We start from the raw sequence: 19,535 nt of genomic DNA, 5'->3' as shown, positions 1-19,535 counted from the left end.
GGGCAGGTTTGAAATCCTTACTAGACACCTAAGTGGAGAAATCCACCAGGAAGTCAGTCACATGTGTGAACTGTAGGGCAGGCTAGGCTGAAGATGGGAATTTGAGGCCATCATATTTATAAGGGATTTAAGCCATAGGTCTCAGTGAAATCATCTAAGCAGAGATTATTGATAGAGAAGATAAGAGGTCCAACATGGACTGAAAATCCAGCATGAAGGAAAAGCCAGCAGCAGAGACTGAGAAGAGGTGCCCAGTGACATTAGAGGAAGAGGAAGAGTGCTGGCGGTCCCAGAAACCAAGACATCTAAGCTTGTGATATTAGGGAAAATGTGAAGTTGCTAATTAACATTCCTTTATAGTTTCTGATTAGCTCAGTGAGTAGCTGGTCCCAATTTATCTGGGTTCCAGACTTGACATTGACTCTGAATTAACCTAGTTCTAAATCTTGGTCCCACCTTAAAGGTCCCCCTATAGAGATCAGTTATGCTTTCTTCAAGTCCAGCTGGAGTCACCAGTCACCTGCCTACCCAGACAAGTCCAGGGCCTTTGCCACCAGTTCTGCAGCTTCTCCATTCTCACCCCCTCCATTATCCAGAAGACCACAGCTCAGAGGAATAGTACAGGAAGTTAGGGCCTGGATCAAAGAGGGAGGCCCGTATTCTCAGAGCCTGCATTCAGATTCTGGCTCTTTCAGGCACCATGCCTTGGTCTGCCTCATGCTGTTTGTTGAGCACTCAAATGGTACATCTTCTTTCTGACTGAGAGCTGGCACAATATACAATATGTTCTCAAACAATGTCATTTCACTCAATATCATTTCATTGTAACGTTGATGAGATGCTATAGGGACTTAACTCTAGTTTTTATCAATTAGCCTATGGTAAAATTGGTATTGTTATACATCATTTCACTTAAAGTCACAGCACCTATCGAGGATGTTAAGTGAAGACTTATTGTAGTAGTTAAGAATTCAGCTCTAGGTCCTGGCCAGATAGCTCAGTTAGAGTGTTGTCCTGGTATGCCAAAGTTGTAGGCTCAATCCCCAATCAAGGAATATGTAAGAATCAACCAATGAATGCATAAATAAGTGGAACAACAAATCAGTGCTTCTCTCTCTCTCTCTTCCTTCTTCTCTTGTCTAAAAAAAAAAAAAACAAATAAAATAACATAAAAATAAAATAAAATAAAATAAAATAAAATAAAATAAAATAAAATAAAATGGCTTCAGCTCAAGAGCTAGACCATCTAGGTCCAAATTGCAGGTCTACCAAGAATAAGCCATGTGGTATTGCATAAATTATTTTATCTATGTCTCTATATCAACATTTTAGCTGGGGGTTGAGGGCAAGCAAGCTACTTGTGGCTACTATAATGATTAAATGAATTAGAAATGTAAACCTCCTTAGAACAAAATGAATGCCATCAGCACAAGATACTATATCATTTCATAGTGGAGCTTACTACTTGCCCAAGGTATTGTGGCTAGTAAGAGGGGGAGGCAGTCGGTCAATGGGCCTATATTTGTGGAACTTCAGATCCCGGCTTCTAGCCACTGTGCTGCCCTGCCTTGGAGCAGTAAGAAGGAAGCTGGAGATTGTGCAGTGACATCAGTTGTTCAACAATTTCACACAGGTGTGTATATAGTACACACCTCCAGGACACCTGTGTCAGATACATCCATCAGTTAGTCCTTGTAATAGATAGTTTTACTGATTCCGTCTTCTGAATGGAGAGGTTGAGAGACAACAGGGGTGGAAAATGGTCAAATGACGAATGGTGAAACTCAGGTCCAAAATCTTACTCTTTTCAGGGAAACTCAGCTTTTCCTGCAACCCATACTTATAACATGTTACAAATTCTAAATGTCACTTCTCCAACAATCCTTCTCACTCTGAAAATATGCTGGTACTCTTTCCCTGTGAGGCCTGACTGGAGTATCAGAGAGATGAGAGACAAGAATGCCTTCCCAGCTACCTGCCTGCCACCATCATCCCCCATATGACAGATGACCCAGGCCACAGGCCTGCCTCTATCTTACCTCAGTGTCCAGCATGCATTCCCTGGACACCAGGCTCCTTCCTGTTTTGAGGCCTAATCCATTTGCCTTCTGCCCCTTGGGCTTGGCTCAGCCTTCCCCAGAACAAGGTGCCTCCTTTGCTACACAACAGCTTTAAAATTGCCCAGGACACTTACTGAGCCCCCAGTTCTCACTTACCCCCAGCTCTCCTGCCGAGAATACCCTCCTCTCACTGTTTGCCTCCCAGAAGAAGTGCTGTTTACCCTACATCTCACCCCAAACACTGCCCTTCCATGACTCTATTTTCTCCTTTCTTGGTGATACTACTGTATGTTCCTCTCAGCAACCATCCTGCTAATCTGGCATTGTCTGCATGATTTTCTCTAAGCCTTAGACATGCCACAAATGGCAGGGACTGTGTGGGTTCATCTCATTTTCCTAGTACCTGGCTCTCATAAATGTTTGTGGAATGACTGATGGTATCCATTTGTGAATCAGATAGATCAGACACCTCCCTCTAGGGAAGAACCACAGGTTGTGACAAGTGTTATGAGGACAATGAACAAGGTAATGTGATCTGTTGGGGGTTGGCAGGGTGCACTCTAGATGGGATGGTCAGGGTGGCCTCCTCAGAGCTGAGACCTGGGAACTGACATGAAAAGAGATGGGTGTAGGGAGCAGCCAGCATCAATGCACTAGGTAAGAAAGAGCTTGTCATGGTTGAGGAACAGAGAGGAGCCCAGCACAGGGTGAAGGAGGAAAGTGAGGAGTGGTGCCTAGGTCCCCAAGTAAAGGGCCAGGTCTGCAAAGGTTTTATGTTATGAGTGACTGGATCTTAGTGTAATGCTTGCTTTCAGAGGGGGTGGGCAGCTCTTCTGTTCTTGCCTGAGGTGGCGGCAAGGAGCCACCAGCAGCATATTAAGGACCACCCCACACCTGGCCCCATTTCTTCTCAGGCCTCCAGGCTCCCCTTTCCTGAGCATCTTAGTCAGGCCCCATGTCTCCTCAGGACCAGAACCAATCTGGTCTTAGGAAAGAACCTGGTATCCCACGTTTACGCCTTGGTGTGATTTTCAGTTCCCTGTCAAAGGAATAGTGGTTTAAAATAACACAAAGGTACTATCTTACAGTTCTGTAATCAGAAGTCAGACTCAGTCTCCCTGGGCTAAAATCAAGATGCTGGAAGGGCTGAGTTCCTTTCTAGAGTCTCTGGAGGAGAATCTGTGTGTTCTCACCTCTTCCAGCTTCTATATACTTCCTGCATCCCAAAGCCAGTAATGGCACAACCTGCTGACCTATCTTCCATTGTCCTGTCTCAATCTCTGACCAGGGCTGGGAGGGGTTCCCTAATTTTAGGGACTCCTAATTAGATTGGACTCATCATAATTGACCCATTGCAAGGTCCTTGATTTAATCCCACCTTCAAAGTCCCTTGTAAAGTCACATTCACAGATATGGTGATCAGGACTTGGACATCTTTGAGAGCTGTTATTCCACCTGCCATAGGACTCCTGGGTCTCAAAAGATCAATCAAATTTATTGCAGGAACTATTGGGATACAGATTTGAAAAGTGACTTTAAAAGATATCTTTGAGACTCTCAGGGAAAGTTTAACATGACTTGGGTATTAAGATGATAGAAAGGATTTATTATTGATTTTGGTAAGTGTGATTATGGTGTGTATCATTATTTGATATTTGGGAATGTTACAGGACAAACATGAAGATACATGAAACAAGATTGGCAAAAATGCTGATAACTCTTGACCTGAGTGATAGGTGTGTGGGGTTCAGTACACTATTCTTTGTAGTTTTGTGAGTGTTTGGAACTTTTATTTTTAAAAGTGAATACATACATACATATCTAAATTAAGTGTCAGTAAGAAGCTAAGGAGACTTTGGGTCCAGAGGGTCTACTCCAGGTCTCACCCTGCTGCAGTATCCAGCCCCGATTGCCCTGCAGAGCCAGACTCCCCTCAGGTGCAAGAGGCTCCACTCTGGTCCTCTGTTTAAGGATTTGTCACCTCAAAGGCTTTAGCCAAAACCCTGTTGTGGTATCCTCCCAAGTGAGGTTTCCCAGGCACTTCCTATGTCTACCTCGAGCTGACTTGGGGAGGGCCAGCATCAAATGTGACAGAAGCTAAAGTCCAAATGACTGACATTTTGAGAAGATGGTAACTCTCTCCTGTATTCCTTGCAGGTAAACTGTGGGGCAGGAGAACCTTTCTCACCCAGGTACATACCACCCTGCACTGCTTTCCCAGGGTTGTTTATCCCATGGCATGTTGGCCACAGAGTGGTGGGAGCATAAGAGGAGGAGAGAGGACCTCGGTGGAGAGAAGTTTTGGCATTGCTGCAGGGGGAAAGCAAGTGCAGGTTGATGATGCAGAAAAGAGAGAGAAAACAGAAATAGGAAAATTGTCCTGTAGCACTTGCCTGACTGGGGTTGCTTCAGATGGAAGCCGATGTATAATCTGTCAAGGAATATTCCTTGAAGATGTTCTGTAAACATGTTGTGATGATTTCAAACAGGAAAATGGCTCCATCAGCCAAGGACTGACCAACAACTTGGGGGACAGGATGTAAATATGTCAAAGACGATTCACAGTTCAGGGAGGCAAATGGTAAGGGTTGTCAGAAATTCCTAGGTGGGAGCAGAATGGGAATCAGGGACATCCATCCTGGGAAGTTGAAAAGACTCAAATGTCTCCAGCAGACAAGAGGTAGACCAGGACAAGGCTTGTGAAATGTTGGTGTGTGGCCAGGGAGCTAGCTGATGACCCTGACACCTGCCAGGTGTCTCTGAAGCTGGTGACTGGCATTTTGCGGGCCACGTGCTGTAATGAAATCGTGGTAAATTAGGTTGTGAGGTAGAATGGAGCCAGTTGATGGAGAGCCTTAAATGCTGGGCCAACGATATGGAGTTATTCTGAGACTGGGAATAATTAATGGCTTTTCATTAAGGAAGAGGCATAATAGGTTTCTCTTAGGAAGAGAGATGGGTGAACAATGTGCTAGAAAAAAATAATAGAAATGCACAGGAAACTGGACATAAATTAACATGGAGATAGAGAGTATAAAGAATGTTGTGATTGGAATTGGGCTCAACAGAGAAAGATGTGGAATAAAGGCCTTCATGTATTAAACACCACTATGAGCCAGGCATTAACCCCTCAAACAATCCAATGCAGTAAGTAGTGTAGTCTCCAATTCACAGGTGACAAGAAAGGTTCGGGGAGTTGCAGGAAGCTGCATAAAGACACACAGACAGTGTGCAGTACAGCTGGCATTATAATCTAGGCCCGACCACACTCCAAATGCCATGCCCTTTCCCCTTCCTTGATCATATGACAGGGAAAGTGTTTTAGTTTCATCTTGCTGCTATAACACAACACTATGTATTATCTTAAATTCTGTAGGTCAGAAGTCAGACAGGGAGGGGTCTCACTGGGCTAAAATCAAGGTGTCAGCTGTTCTTTAGGGAGGGAGGTGAACTGGTCTTCTTGAGTTTCCCAGCTTCTAGAGGCCACCATATTCCATGGCTGTGTTTCCCTTCCCCAGTCTTCAAAACAAACAACCATGCATTTCTTTGACCAATTTTTTCTGACCACATTTTTCTGACCAAAGCCAGGAGAGGTTCTCTGATTTTAAGGTGTTATTACATTGAACCTTCTCAGATAATCCAGGATAATCTCTTCATCTCAGTGCTCATACCTCACTTCCATCTACAAGGTCACTGTTGCCACCTGAGGTAGCATGCTTTGATGCTGGGAATCAGTGCATGGATGCTCTGGGACAATATCTTGCCAAGCAAACAGTCATGCTTGCTTTGTAGCAATGCCATGTTGAAAATGCCATTACAAAGGGAACTTTTCATTGAATTAAAAGTCATTAAATAGAGGGTGACACAGGAATTTTAAAAGGAATGATGTTGGTAAACAGAAAGATCATGGTTGGAGGAAGACATGCCAACATGGAGGCCACTGCTTGAGTTTATTCTAAACATCCTGGAAGCATTTCGTGGCACAGTTGATCCAGCAGTGAATTCAGCTATTATTGTCAAGGTGGACAGCTATGTGGATTATCCAACCTAAGAGCCTGACTAAGAAATAAAGATGATGGCTAAGTCTGTAGTTCAAGTGCCAATTTTGTGCTAATTCCCCTCATTCTAGAATAAAAATTCCTGTTCTTTGCTTTAGCAGACTGCCTAAACTCTATGTGTCTGCCAATACCCCACCCCCTGAATTTTTACAATGAGTAGCCATCACCTGTGAAGGCTGGCAGCCTTTTGTTCCAACAATGAGCCATTTCATAAAGCACCAATTTTATGGAAATTGCCTGAACCAATAGGATTATGGAAACATAAATTGAACTCATGGGCTATAACAAAATTATTAGAAAGCTGACAGCAAGTGGTTTGGTTTCATTAAGGCTCAGTATAATCCTGTTTTCATTTTATTTTGAAAGTCTTATCATTGGAGTCTTCTGACATGTAAGAGACTGAGGATTCTATTATAATGCGATAAAACTTAAAATAGAGTTTTCTCTTTTTGGTTTCTCCTATTTTGTGTAGCGTTTTTTATAGACCATTCGAAACTATAAAATGATAACTTAAAAACATTGAAATTCACATTCTTTGGGCAGTAGGCCTTTAGGCTTACTGAAGAGCCTTCTGGTTTTCCAGACCTGTGATAATTTAATAGAGTTAGTCTCAAAGATTATTGAGATGAAAGGTAGAAAAGTGCTCAACTGGAAATGAAGACATTTGTAATTTGAAGCCTATTCCTTTCTCATTGAAAGAGACTCATTTAATGGGCTGCATCTCTAACCACTGGTGTTTTCTGAAATGAATCTAGCACTTAGATCTGCTCCCATGAAGAGTTCTGCAGGTGCAAGCACTGTAGACAAAACAGAATGACCCTTGGGCCCTCACTTAAGAATGAAGGCCACATCCATACATGTGTGGTCACCTTTGACTTTAATGGGAACAACCGTCTGCTTCTGGGATTCAGTCTATAAAATCAGTGGGAAAAGTGTGAAATGGAAAAATGGGAAATAAAAGGATGTGCTGGGCATCAGATTCAAAGATGCCAAAAGAGCTATGTCATGAGAGGATGAGTTTTAATCCACATTTTGCTAATGAAGACCATTGTTGTCTCTCAAAGAATGGCTTAACACTGCTACACTACCATTCCAAACCATTAACTCCTGAAGAAGGAAGCAAGAAAAGTACATATGGGTCTCAACACAATTTGCTAATTGACAAGAGGAAAGTTAGAAATTACAGAAATAGCTGGAAAGACTCACCTCCATTCTGTAAACACACACACACACGTGCACACCAAAACCAACCAATAGGCATGGAAAGTATCTTACAGGCGTCATATTTCTGGCACTGCTATAACTACGCACAAAACAAGTGACCCATGAGATGGTGGCAACATCTATTGTAGAACAGGTGGGACTTTACTAACAAAATGGTTATAAAATGTTTTGGGGACAGAAGTATTCTTGTGTATCTATGCGGACACCCTCTGCTGAGGGGACATGCACGTGCACACACATGTGTACAAGTGTCAAACTGGAAAAAACAGGAAGAAAAGGGGAAATATCATTCATTTCTTTAAAATATTTTTTCTCCTTTCAAATGAAGCTACATGTGTTGCTTTGAATATACCTTTAAAAAAATCCCACAACATATAAATTGTCATAGACCTCAAGTTTATGTTCCCAGTTGGTAGATGTGGTAACGTACAAGTGGATGCTGAGTGAGTTTGTTTTGATTTGGTAGAAAATCATTTTCTGACTGTGGAAATGAAATCATTAGTTGTCTTTTTGTTTATGGCCAAAGCCAAATGGAGAACTCTGGGTGTGGGAAGTCATACACTTGGGTTTAAGATCATTCAGGGTGTTCCTCATTAAGGAACCCAGATTTACCTCCTTCCCACGACTCCCCAAGATTAGTTCATGCTGATCGCACAGCAAATTGTCCCTGCTGAAGGGGGAGATGCAGACAGTATCTTGTTACCTACTTTCCCTCCAGTGATAGACGATGCAGAACTTGTTCCTTCATCAGGCTTTCAATATGTCTCCCCAAATGAGGGCTATTTGATTTTTCTCTCACAAAGTGTCCTTATTTAACATTAGGTAGCATATTTACAATATGTTCTGAACTTTTTTTAAGCACCTGGCCTCTAACAAGTAACAATTTATTTGGTTCATGCCGTTTAAACACAGGGATTTTGTTGATTTTACTGTCCTCTGGACAGACTTGGAAGTACAGAGTGAAATATTTTGTGGTCTGTTAAATTTTAGTGTCTGTCCATAAAAGTCACTCTATTGTACATTGTTCTTTGAAATGGTTGGTAAATGGGTCTTGCTAAATGAAAAGTGTCTATTTCAGGTGTTACTGCATAAGCCTATTGTGGGCATTTTGCTGTGGGAAAGGGAAGCAAAATTCCAGTTCATTCCATGGAGTTTTTTAATCTGTAAGGTGTCTTTTCTGGAAAAGTAGTGGATGATGAATTGAGGCTGAGGGTGGGGCTGTGACAAGGCTGGGGAGGAAGCAGCTGGGCAAGCAGCCTGTTATATTACCTGTCTGTAAGAGGAGGCACCTGGTGGACAGCCTCTGCCTGGCCTCACGTTCCTAAACACATTGAGCTTCTCACTCACTGTAAATCATAGCCAAACTCATTGTCCACTTTCTCTGTCCATTTCATGTTTGCAATCCCAGCGCTTCCTCTCACGGTGTACCCTGCATCCCACACCCCCAGCCAAACCCTGAAGCTTGTTTCTCCCCCCTGCCAGCAACCCCAGGACTGAGACAGATGAAAACTCTTTCTAGACAATAGAAGGAGGAGGGAGGCAAATCAAGGGAGTGAGAGACTGGGTATTCTCAGAGGTTAAGAAATGGAGAATCACGTCCTTGGGTAATTCTAAGTGACAAAATAATTACTGTAACAATTTAGTTTTAGCCCAAACTGCAAGTGTTACCAAAGTGCTGAACTAAGCCTCAGAAGTCAACCCAGGGTCTACAAGAAGGCTGGAGGCTGGAAAATGACTGTGTAATCCTGCAAATTACAAAAATTCCTTTTCTAGAAAGTGAAGGTAATTGTATGAGTTTACCTCAAGCAGCTATTGTGGGAAATAACTAATAGAATGAGTATTGGAAGAGATGTAGTAAGAGTGACTTTGCATTCATGGTACTGAAAGGAGCTACTTTGAAACTGGGCAGGCTGAATGTGAGCAGTGTTTCAGTTTGGATGAAATAAAGCGATGTGATCAAGAATGTGGGCTGGGTTCAAACCTCTGCTTGCCAGTGAATAGCTGTGTGACCTTGAGGAGGTTGCTGAATTCCTGATGGGTAGGCTAACTCACTTGGCTGGGCTATGCTAACATCTGAGGTCACCAGGTAAAGTGCCCAGTCTCACGACTATGGCAGAGTGTGATACTCATGAAATGGTAGCTCTTACTGTTTACAGAGAAGATAAATTGTCTTCACTGCCTTTTATAAATTAACAAGAAGCCTTCTCATATTTATAAGCAATTGTAGTCAGAGTTATCAATAAGATGTGGGTTGAATTATCTCATCAAATGGATAAAAGAATGTTATTTGGAAACCTTGAAGCATACCTGTGGAGGGAAACAGCCATTCAGGAATTCTGAAAATCCATCCATGGCATCGAGTGAAAGAGCACACCACCATTTTAGCCTGAAGGACATTCTTTGAGTGATGACAGGCATTTTGACAGTGCCCAGAGACCTGCCTGACATGTTGATAAAATCATCCAGGAGGTTTTGCAAGATCTGAAATGTTGAACCTGCTACCTGAGACCTGGCCTTTATCTCATATGTGCATCTCTTTTTGGATGGAAGAGAGCAGGTGTCACCAGGTCTTGGACTCAGTGAAGCAAGGAATTTGGTTCCTGCTGTTCAGGCAACCCTGGGAACCAAATATTCCAAAAGCAACTTGTGAAGATGGGCCACAAATGGCCTATATATGATTTTAAGTTTTTTAAAAAATTGGTTTTGGTTGTCATTTTGGCCTTGTTGGGAATAGATCAGGACCAAGAAGCCCTGGGCGCTCAAGGGTGTCATTTAGCAATATTACACTGCACATTCAAATTTCCAGGCACTGAATAGCTTTCTGTGATAATCCATTTGGGAAGAAATTGATAAAAATCTGCATTCCTGCCAACAATTCACATATTAATGTGTCAGAACAAAATAGTTGTTTGTTTGTTCAAAGCTGTAGAATATATAAAGAACTCTGTGAGCCCGCCCCATGGTGCTGTGCTATCTGGAAAGTCCAGGCATGGACTAGTCTTTGGAGCTCGATGTGAGTGGCCCAGCCACTCACTTCTCACACGTGGGTGTGAGGTGAGACTTCAGAGCTTGGGTTCATGTAACAAGCTTGCTCACAAGGTTGTCCACATCTACAGGACTTTTCTCAGCACAGTTTGCAGCCACCTCTGCATTTCAGGACCGCAAAGGACCTTACAGGTCAGCTAACTAAACCTAAATGAGTCAACTCTCTGAAAATTTATTTTGGGGGGAGGGGAATTGTCCAAATCTAGGTCTTTTGAGGGGGAATTAATTTTTTTACAGATTTTATTTATTTATTTTTAGAGAGGGAAGGGAGGGAGACAGAGAGAGAAAGAGAGAGAAACATCAATGTGCGGTTGCTGGGGATCATGGCCTGCAACCCAGGCATGTACCCTGACTGGGAATCGAACCTGCAACACTTTGGTTAGCAGCCCGTGCTCAATCCACTGAGCTACACCAGCCAGGGCTTGGAATTAATTTTTGAAGGAAACAAACTTCACTCAAAGCCAAGTCGACTGAGTAAGGTAAATGATCAAGATGGACAAATTAAAAAGAAAGCAGGGCCATAAAATGACACTATGCTTGGACAATCCACACAGTGATTCTGAGACATAATTCCAGAAGCTCCCGGAGAAAACACACCCTCACTCTGCTGGTGTGACCACAGCCTCGGCGAGGCCAAAGAGACCAGCCTTTAAAATGTGCTTGCTCTTTGGCACAGAAATTCAGTTTCTAGGAACTTGTCATAAGGAAATTTTTTAGATGGTACACAAAGAGTTAACTGTTAGGAAGCTTGGTGCTGTGTTAATTATAGCTTAAAAATTGGAAGTGGCCTGAAGGTCCAACAGTAGGGATTGGTTAAATGTAGAAGGGCACGTGCAACCAGCGGGTGCTGGGCAGCCAGAGAAGATGATGCCACTGAAACGTTCCTCATGCTGTGGGAAACTGTTCCTGTCAACAGAAAAGGGCAGGTTCTCCAACAGCAGGAATAACCTGCTGGTGTGATCTGGGGGACAGTATGTCCATGTGGAGAGGGGGTAGAAAAGGATATGGAAAGGCAGACAACAAGTGTGAATGGTGGGTGGGACTGTAAATATTTTCACTTTTTTTTTGCTTGCCTACATATTATTATTTTTCTGTCATGAAAAACTATTTTTATAATGAAAAGATGAAAGGAAACATGAGAGGAAAAAACGGTCCTGACATCCTTAAAGAGGAATCATAATGTATGTGTACTAGTTTGTTAGAGTTGCCATAACAAAGTACCACTAAAGTGTTGATGAGTGGCTTCCTGAACAGAAATTTACTGTCTCACAGACTAGAGGCTGAAAATCCAAGATCAAGTTGTCGGCAGGGTTGGCTCCTCCTGAGACTGAGAGTAGGAATGTGTTCCAGGCCTCTCTCCAGCTTCTAGCGGTTGCTGGCCATCTTTGGCATGTTTTGGCTTCTGCTGCATCACTCTAGCCTTCGCCTTCCTCTTCACACATTATTCTTGCTGTGTGTGTGTCTGTGCCCAATTTTCCCCTTTTTACAGGGACATTGGTCATACTGGATCAGGGCCAACCCTACCCTATGACTTCATCTTAATTGATTATACCTGCAGTGACCCTATTTCCCAATAAGACCACATTCTGAGATACTGGGGATTAACACTTCAACATACAAATTGGGAGGAAGATACAGTTCAATCCCTAACAGTGCCCCAGTGACATAGCCACACTGCTCCTACCCAGCTGAGGTTAGTACCTACCTGCCGCCACCACCTTTGCCAGCTACCATGTAGTCTGAGCGTGGACCAAGGTCAGGAGTGTGAGGGGGCAGGGCACTGAGATCCCTGAGGACTCCAGGTTCATAGAGAGACATAGTGGTGAAAACAGAGATCCTGAGCATGGCCCCTCCCTATCTTTGAGTACCCAGGCCAGCACTGCAGACCTGAGGGACATCTAAACTAGAGAGACCAGAACAGAGATCTGAAAGGATGAATAGTCTAAAGAAAAAGAAAAGGACATACTGTTACTTTGGGTTAAATATAGAGTTGTGATTTAAAAAATAGAAAGACCAAGAGAGAAGGGAGAAAAATATTATAATACTACACAAAAATCTGCATACAGATATTTTATATCAGCTTTATTCATAATCACCAAAAATGTGGAAGCAACTAAGATGTCCCTCAATAGATAATGCATAAACAAACTGTGGTACATCCATATAATGAAATGGTATTCAGCGATTAAAAGAGATGAGGTATCAAGCCATGAAAAGACATGGAGGAACCTTAAATTCACATTGCTAAGTGAAAGAAGTCAATCTGAAAGTCTACATACTGTATGATTCAATTGTATGACATTCTGGAAAAGACAGCTGTAGAGACTGGTAAAAAAAAATCAGTGGTTAAGGATCAGTGCTTAAGGGGGGCAGGGAGGATAAGGGGGAGGGATGAACAGGTGGAACACCGGAACTTTTCAGGCCAACGAAAGCATTCTGTGTGACATTGTAATGGTGGACACATGACATTGCACTTTTGTCAAAACCCATAGATTGTACAACACAAAGAGTGAGCCCTAATATCAATTGGGGGCTTTAGTTATTGATAATATATCAGTATTGGCTCCTCACTTGTAACAAGTGCATTGTGCTAATGCAGGTTGTTAATAATAGGGGACACTGTGTTGGGGTGGTGGAAGGGTGTATGCAAACTCTGCACTCCCTCCTCCATTTTCTGTAGACCTAAAACTGCTCTCAAAAAAAAAAGCCTATTAACTTAAAAGCCAAAAGTATATTATGAATAAAGAAATGTGAAAGAGAGCATGCTCTTAGTCAGCTACCCAAAAGGGGTCCTTTGCAGATAAAAGTCTGGGCAATTCCAAGAGTTAGCTCTTTTTCAAAGGCAGTTGAGAGGATACAGATGACCAAAGGGTGACCCAGCAGGATCTCCCAGGTTCAAACACCCCTGGCTGCTCACACCTATCTCAGACGCAGCAAAGCCCTTCTGATGGAGCTTGAAAGTGGTGGGTGTGGGGGAGGGAAAAGGAAGAACCAAATTCTTATTTAAAGAAATAACAGTTTGGAACATGCACAGGAGTGTCAACAAGTTATGTAGATCTTATCAGCATTGCATTTTTGGTGCCTCCCAGCTATCCAACAAAGCTCCACCAGCCTGTCAACATCCTTCAGCGTCCCACGCATCTTTGGGCATATCAACACCTTGGGAGGCTCTGCCATGGCCAGACCTGCCTCCCCAGGGCCCCAGGAGAAGGGAGAAGATTCAGGATACCATCTCACCATCCACTTCATTTCACTGCTCACATTCTGTGACTTGGTTGGGGCCCATTGTCTATAAATTTAAACAATACCTTTATGCTAACTTTGGAAAGACTACCCAAGTTGGAAAAATCTGATGCTCTCACATCTAAAGGAAGAGCCTTTAGTAATTTCAGTAAAGTAAGGAGAAATTATGCAAAGTCATCATAATAATATGTTACATTTATAGAGGTGTTTCTACAATACATTTTCAGATAAAACATTGTGATTTTTACAAAACTATTGATTTGGGATAAGGCATGAGGCTTGTGGAGATTCCTTTTACCACCTTCCCCAGCACACACCAAAAAGAAAGCTCTCATAGTATATACATTGCTCGTGATACTCCAGGCTTTCAAATGCAATATTGCTAAGTGATGCAAAAAAAAATGTATTTAGACTAATGAAAATGATAGCTTTTACTAAATATGTCAGACTTCTTTTACCTGTTTACTACATTAAAGTCAGTGAATGGATCTTCTTGTTAGTTTGTGTTTGTTTTCATTGTAGGCAGCTTTAAGTGCCTTGAAACAATTTTCTGAGCAAGGGCTGGATCCAATGGAAGGGGCAATGAATATTGAAAAAGGTTCTCTTGAAAAGTGAGTAATTCTTCTGTTGTATTCTTACATTTATAATTTTGTCACTGTATAAAAAATATAGATCATAGTAAGGTAAAAACTCAAGATGCTAATATCTATATCTTATAAAATTATTCATAACAATTAAATGTAAATAAATTATAATGACTATATATGGTCATATTCATTTCCTACAGTATGACTGTGAAAGTTTTCATCTAATTGATCATTATTTCTGCATTTTAATGCCTTTGTTGGAAATATTTATGTGTTTTGTTGACTGAGGAGACTTGCAAAAACTAACAAATTTTTGTATCACTTCACATTGTTGAGCACTTTCTGAATTAAAAATGTTGACTCACATTCCTGCTAAGTTGTAGGCACAGTACAGAGAAAGACAAAAGAGTCGAGAGGCGACTCCTTCCCCTCGGCTGCGTTTGGTTTTCACATTGTCATATGAAACACAAGCACATGTTGCCACAGAAGTGTGGCTCCCAAGGGCTTCACAGGCAAAAATGTAGTTCTAATAAGTATTTCTAAAATCCAACTCATAGCTTTTTTAATGATATTGAACATAAGGTCTTATCTGAGACTGAATTTTAGGTTTCTCCAGAGACCAAATTTATAGTAAAGAAATTGAATGCAATTATATTTGCATGGTGGAATCCAAACTCTTTCAGAGCAGCAATAATAGCAGGTGAGATTTCAGAACACACACAGGAGGCAAGATTTTTAGAATGAAAAAATACATATATAACCCGGAACACAAAAAACAGATATGCTAACCCTACAGTTAAAGAAGCATATACCCCAAGCCAGCCTCTGGTCATTAATGTATAAAAGGTGAGAGTGCGGGAAGGAAACATTTGGTAAACAGACACGGCATTTTAAGTTGTCTATAGATTGACAACCATTTATAAGCTAATTTAATCAAAACCATTTCCACATGATCTCATCAGTAGACTATCTGAACATAAATATTGTTGTTTCACTTTAAAATGTCACTTTGGTGCTGACCTTTGAATCCTGTGTGCCATCTGCTAATAAACATGTCGAAGATGTGCAACCCTGGACCCTCAGCTCTTGTTAATGTATTAATCTTCCAGACAAGTCCAGCATCTGGGAGAGAAAGCGGACAATAACCAGACACACCCAGGCTCCGCCGCTCAGGACTGCAAGAAATCAAAGTCCGGCATCTAGCAGCTCCCAGAACCACGCTGCCACCGCATCCTTATAAACCTGTCAGCACGCATGAGGGTGTCTGTGTTCAAGGAAATGAATGACTAATACCATTATTTGAGTCTTATGTGAAGACAACACTATTCTAACACAGGAGATAATACACATAGTACTGTTTATTCAACTGGGGAAAAATAAAACTTGGCGCATTTCCTTTGGAACTTGAGATCAGATCATAACTCACTTGTCCAGAGGCAGCAGAAATCTGATCCTGCTACTGGAGCTTAAAATAACAGTTAGTGAAAAGTGTTAGAAACAGAGGTAAAGCTTTTAAATGATCAATAGAGAAATTTGGTTTGTTTCTGTTGTTACGATTGTTTCATTGTGGCACTTGTGTTCAGTTATATTCTCTCTCATTTTAAATAATGCTTGATGATTCAAAAATTAACCAATGACGTGCTGTGGAATGTGATGGTCGTTGTCTTCATATGGAGTCACACAGTTTCTCTTTTTATGCAGATATTTGTAATCTTCATTCTATATAAACATGAATAACATTAAGGCACACTACTCAAAGATGTATGCAAACAAACATGGTTTAAATCAGGTCAGATATTTAATTAAAACTGTGAAATAATGTTAGGAACAACTAGTTTCAATATACTCCAGGAATTTAAAAAACAAATCACTTGTGCATTTTGAGCTCCGTAATACTCTTAGCCACCAAGGAGGCGTCTTGCCTCTACAAACCATTTCTCTGGGTTCCACATCCTGTGGCAGAAATCACACTTACCCCCATTCATGTCTTGTAGCCACTCACTGTTTGCATCAAGAGTGTTTTTAATAACTGCCTCTGGACTTGGGACAGTGAGGAGGATCAACATAAATAGTGTCCCTGGGTGGGCAAGGGAGAGCCTGTTGGAGGAGCCGTCAAAGTCTTGCCAGCTTGTAGCCTGCCACGCTTGGGACCAGCATGTTGGAATCCGGCGTGTAGCAAATGCAGTAAAAATTTGGTCGGTTTCTGTGTGAAGTGTGGTTACTGTCGTTCTTTCATTCCCTTAAGAATCACCTCAGTGAAGCCCATCCCAAAGGCCACCACCCAGCCTAGTCATCCTGCTCAGCAGTGGCACTAGAGGACGTACGTCCCTGTCACTAGCCGTGTGTATCTGCGAAACTGCAGAGCCACCTCCCGGGTGACGCAGAGCCGGGTTCCTGACCAGCTCACGTCATCTCATTGTTCAGGCTTTCTCTTTATTGATTTGCAGACATTGTGAAATGAGAAAACACTATACGGTCTAACTACTCAACCCAACATGACAATAGGAATATAATTATGTGAGATTTCACAAGCAAAACCACCACAAATCGATCTGGCTGACTCACACGCAACAGAAGATAAACAAACAGCAACATAAGGAAATAACTCCAGGGCTGTTTGTAATGGTTCCCATGTGGGGAAGTTTTGGGAGGGCTGGTGCCCCTGGAGGAAATAGGTTCGGTTACCTAAAGCTTGGGCCTTGTGGAAATAAACGCACGTTTGTGAAGCTGGGGTTCACAAAGCTAAGACAGGTTGAACAGTGCATCCTGCTGCCTAGCACAAGGGCTCAGTGGGCCCTAACTCATTCCCTTGTGGGACAGGCCCTTTTTCTCCTAAGCCTTCAGATGGGCTGAGAACAGGCCTGTAGACAGCACCACTTCAGGCAGGGTCATTAAAGTGGGTCTTCAGTTTACCAAAACAGTAAACAAAGACCACCTTCCACAGCCCAGAGTCCAGACTACACCAACATGGCCCAAACAGGGCTGTGAGAGAACAGTGAGTGCAGGGAATGAACAAAGCTAATCAGTTCTCACAAGTATCTGAAGCATTTAACTCTGAGCTAAGTGACTCGAGTCATCCTCCGAGCTGATGCATCCCTAACAGAGTGGGGGATAGGGACAGCAGGGATTGTAAATTTGCAAAGGATCTTGAGTTTAGGGCCAAGATATTTATTCCAAATTCCATCCCATCTACCTGCCTCAAGACCCTAGGAAGCCTTCCCCTATTTCCTGGGAACAGCAACCCTTCCTTGAATCTTGGGTTCACTTTGGGCTGAATTAGCAATGCAAATGATGGGTGGCCTGCCGTCCCTCCTGGGGACCTGCTGTGCCGCTCTGTTCCAAAGCGCAATGTTATACATCATTAGAGGGGAAACCATTAAGTAGATTTATTGAAAGAATGTTTCTTCGGCACAGGGAGATCTTTTTGATGAAAAATGGAACTCATTATTCTTTAAAGGACACAGATTGACTTATCTCCTTTATCAATTATAGTGTCTGCTTTCAGCTTTTCTCAATCAGCACTGGGCTTTGTAGTCACTTTCCAGAGCTGAGGCCAATGTGTTTTAGGAAGAAGGTTGGTTTTTTACATTTTAATTGGAAATATAATAATGTACTTTGAAACTCTGATCATCCCTTTCCTGGACAACTTGCCAAATATCACTGGTGAGACACCACTGATCAGGCTGTGATAAGGACGTCCTTCCCCATTCCTGGGGTGACCTCTCTGAGTTGTTCTAGTCCTCTCCACAGCAAATGTTCTCAACAGTGGGTTTTTTTGACAGCTTCAATCAGTTTTCTGCTCCATAAAATAAAAATAGATTAATGAGAAACTTAAATTATTATACAAAGGTTTTCAGAACTCCTAATGACCTTGGAAATGTGGTACAGTTCAAGTGATATGTATTTAAATTCTACTGCTCGTAAGTTATCATTGCACCTGCCCAGAGTGTGTCCTGTACCTTTTAATTTACAAAAGTCACTTGTTATCATATGACCAAGAATGGTAGAAAACCTAACAGTTCTGCACACAGAGCTGATAAGTCACTAATGGCAAAATCATGTGAGAATTTGTTTTTGAGTTTCCCCTAACCCCACCATGATATAGGTAACTGATACATGTATAAGTAATGCATTAAATAAGCGGACAAATGAACAATCTATCAAAGGGATAGATAAACCTGCGGAAGACATAAATTTTAAGTCTCACTGCTTACAAGACATAGAGATAATGTATGATATTATGATATCATGATAATATATGGCATTACTGTTGAACCTTTAACCTCAGGGGGACTGTGGCATTTCTTAATAAAAAATATGGCAAGCCCCCCAAAAAAACTAATTTCAGAGGACTCTGGACCCATGCCGGCCCACTATCCTGCCCCTCATCTTCCCATTCCTGCATTTACATCCCTTCCCTGGGCAGCAGATTGAATTCCAATCCCCACCCCCGGATACATTCCTGTATTTCCACAATCACAGATGCATGTCTTCACGAGGAGGGATATCTGGTTCAAAGCAAAGACTTCCTTAGACTCAGGCAAACCCAACTGTCTATTTCTGGCAGATACCACCCAAGCTCCATCTCACTTTGCCAAGACTAATTTAAACTTACCTCATTGGGGAAGCCTTCCTCTTATGTTCTAATTTCTTAGCTAAAAGCTCTCTTGACTGAATCCCTAGCACACTCTGATGTATGCTGGGAATGCAGAAAATAAATAAACAAATGAAACTACTTCACCTTAAAGAACCCACATTCTAGCTAGAGGGAAAGACAGACAAGGAAATGGGTGCAGAGAACTGAGCGTTGTGAGTTGAGAACCCCTGTGTCATAGCTTGTTTACCTGCTTGTCTTTCTGTTGTCACTGTTCATCCCCTCACTCATCTTACAATGCTCAGTGCTTTGGGCATTGTGCTATATTCTGGTGACTCTGTCAAGAAGCCACCATCTGCTTTCCCTCTAGTAGTCTACCTTATCTTACTTCCACATACCCCAAATATCCACTGGCCAACTCCCGTGGCCAGCCCCAACATACACAAGTAAGTCTCTTTAGGCTTTCCTACACTCAGGAGACTGGTCAAGTGAACTTGTTCCTCATTGTAACTCCTGGCTCAGGAACAGTGCCCACCTTAAAATGGTAAGTATTCAATAAATGTTTGTGAGTAGATAAATGACTCTAGAAACCCTGCCATGATGGCCTTACCAGTCTAACCAGGTCAGGGGTGACCTGGGCACATGGACAGAGGAGTCTAGCTTATTGGATGGAGTCACCTGTCTGTAAATAAACTTCTAGCTATACTTCTGTTCATGTGTAGCC

General features: G+C 42.1%; 1 protein-coding gene across 1 annotated transcript in view; it reads left to right on the top strand.

Annotated features, from left to right (window-relative positions):
* STAU2 (staufen double-stranded RNA binding protein 2) overlaps window positions 1–16,429 on the top strand; it is a 343,590-nt gene extending 327,161 nt beyond the window's left edge. The window contains 2 exon segments of the mRNA XM_028517965.2: window positions 14,153–14,241; window positions 15,327–16,429. Coding sequence (XP_028373766.1) covers window positions 14,153–14,241; window positions 15,327–15,420 — 183 coding nt within the window. The 3' untranslated portion in view covers window positions 15,421–16,429.
* The last annotated feature ends 3,106 nt before the right edge of the window (window positions 16,430–19,535 follow it).

Source organism: Phyllostomus discolor, chromosome 7 (genome assembly GCF_004126475.2).
Source record: "Phyllostomus discolor isolate MPI-MPIP mPhyDis1 chromosome 7, mPhyDis1.pri.v3, whole genome shotgun sequence".
Classification (NCBI taxonomy): Eukaryota; Metazoa; Chordata; class Mammalia; order Chiroptera; family Phyllostomidae; genus Phyllostomus; species Phyllostomus discolor.
This window is presented reverse-complemented; position numbering and strand designations above follow the sequence as displayed.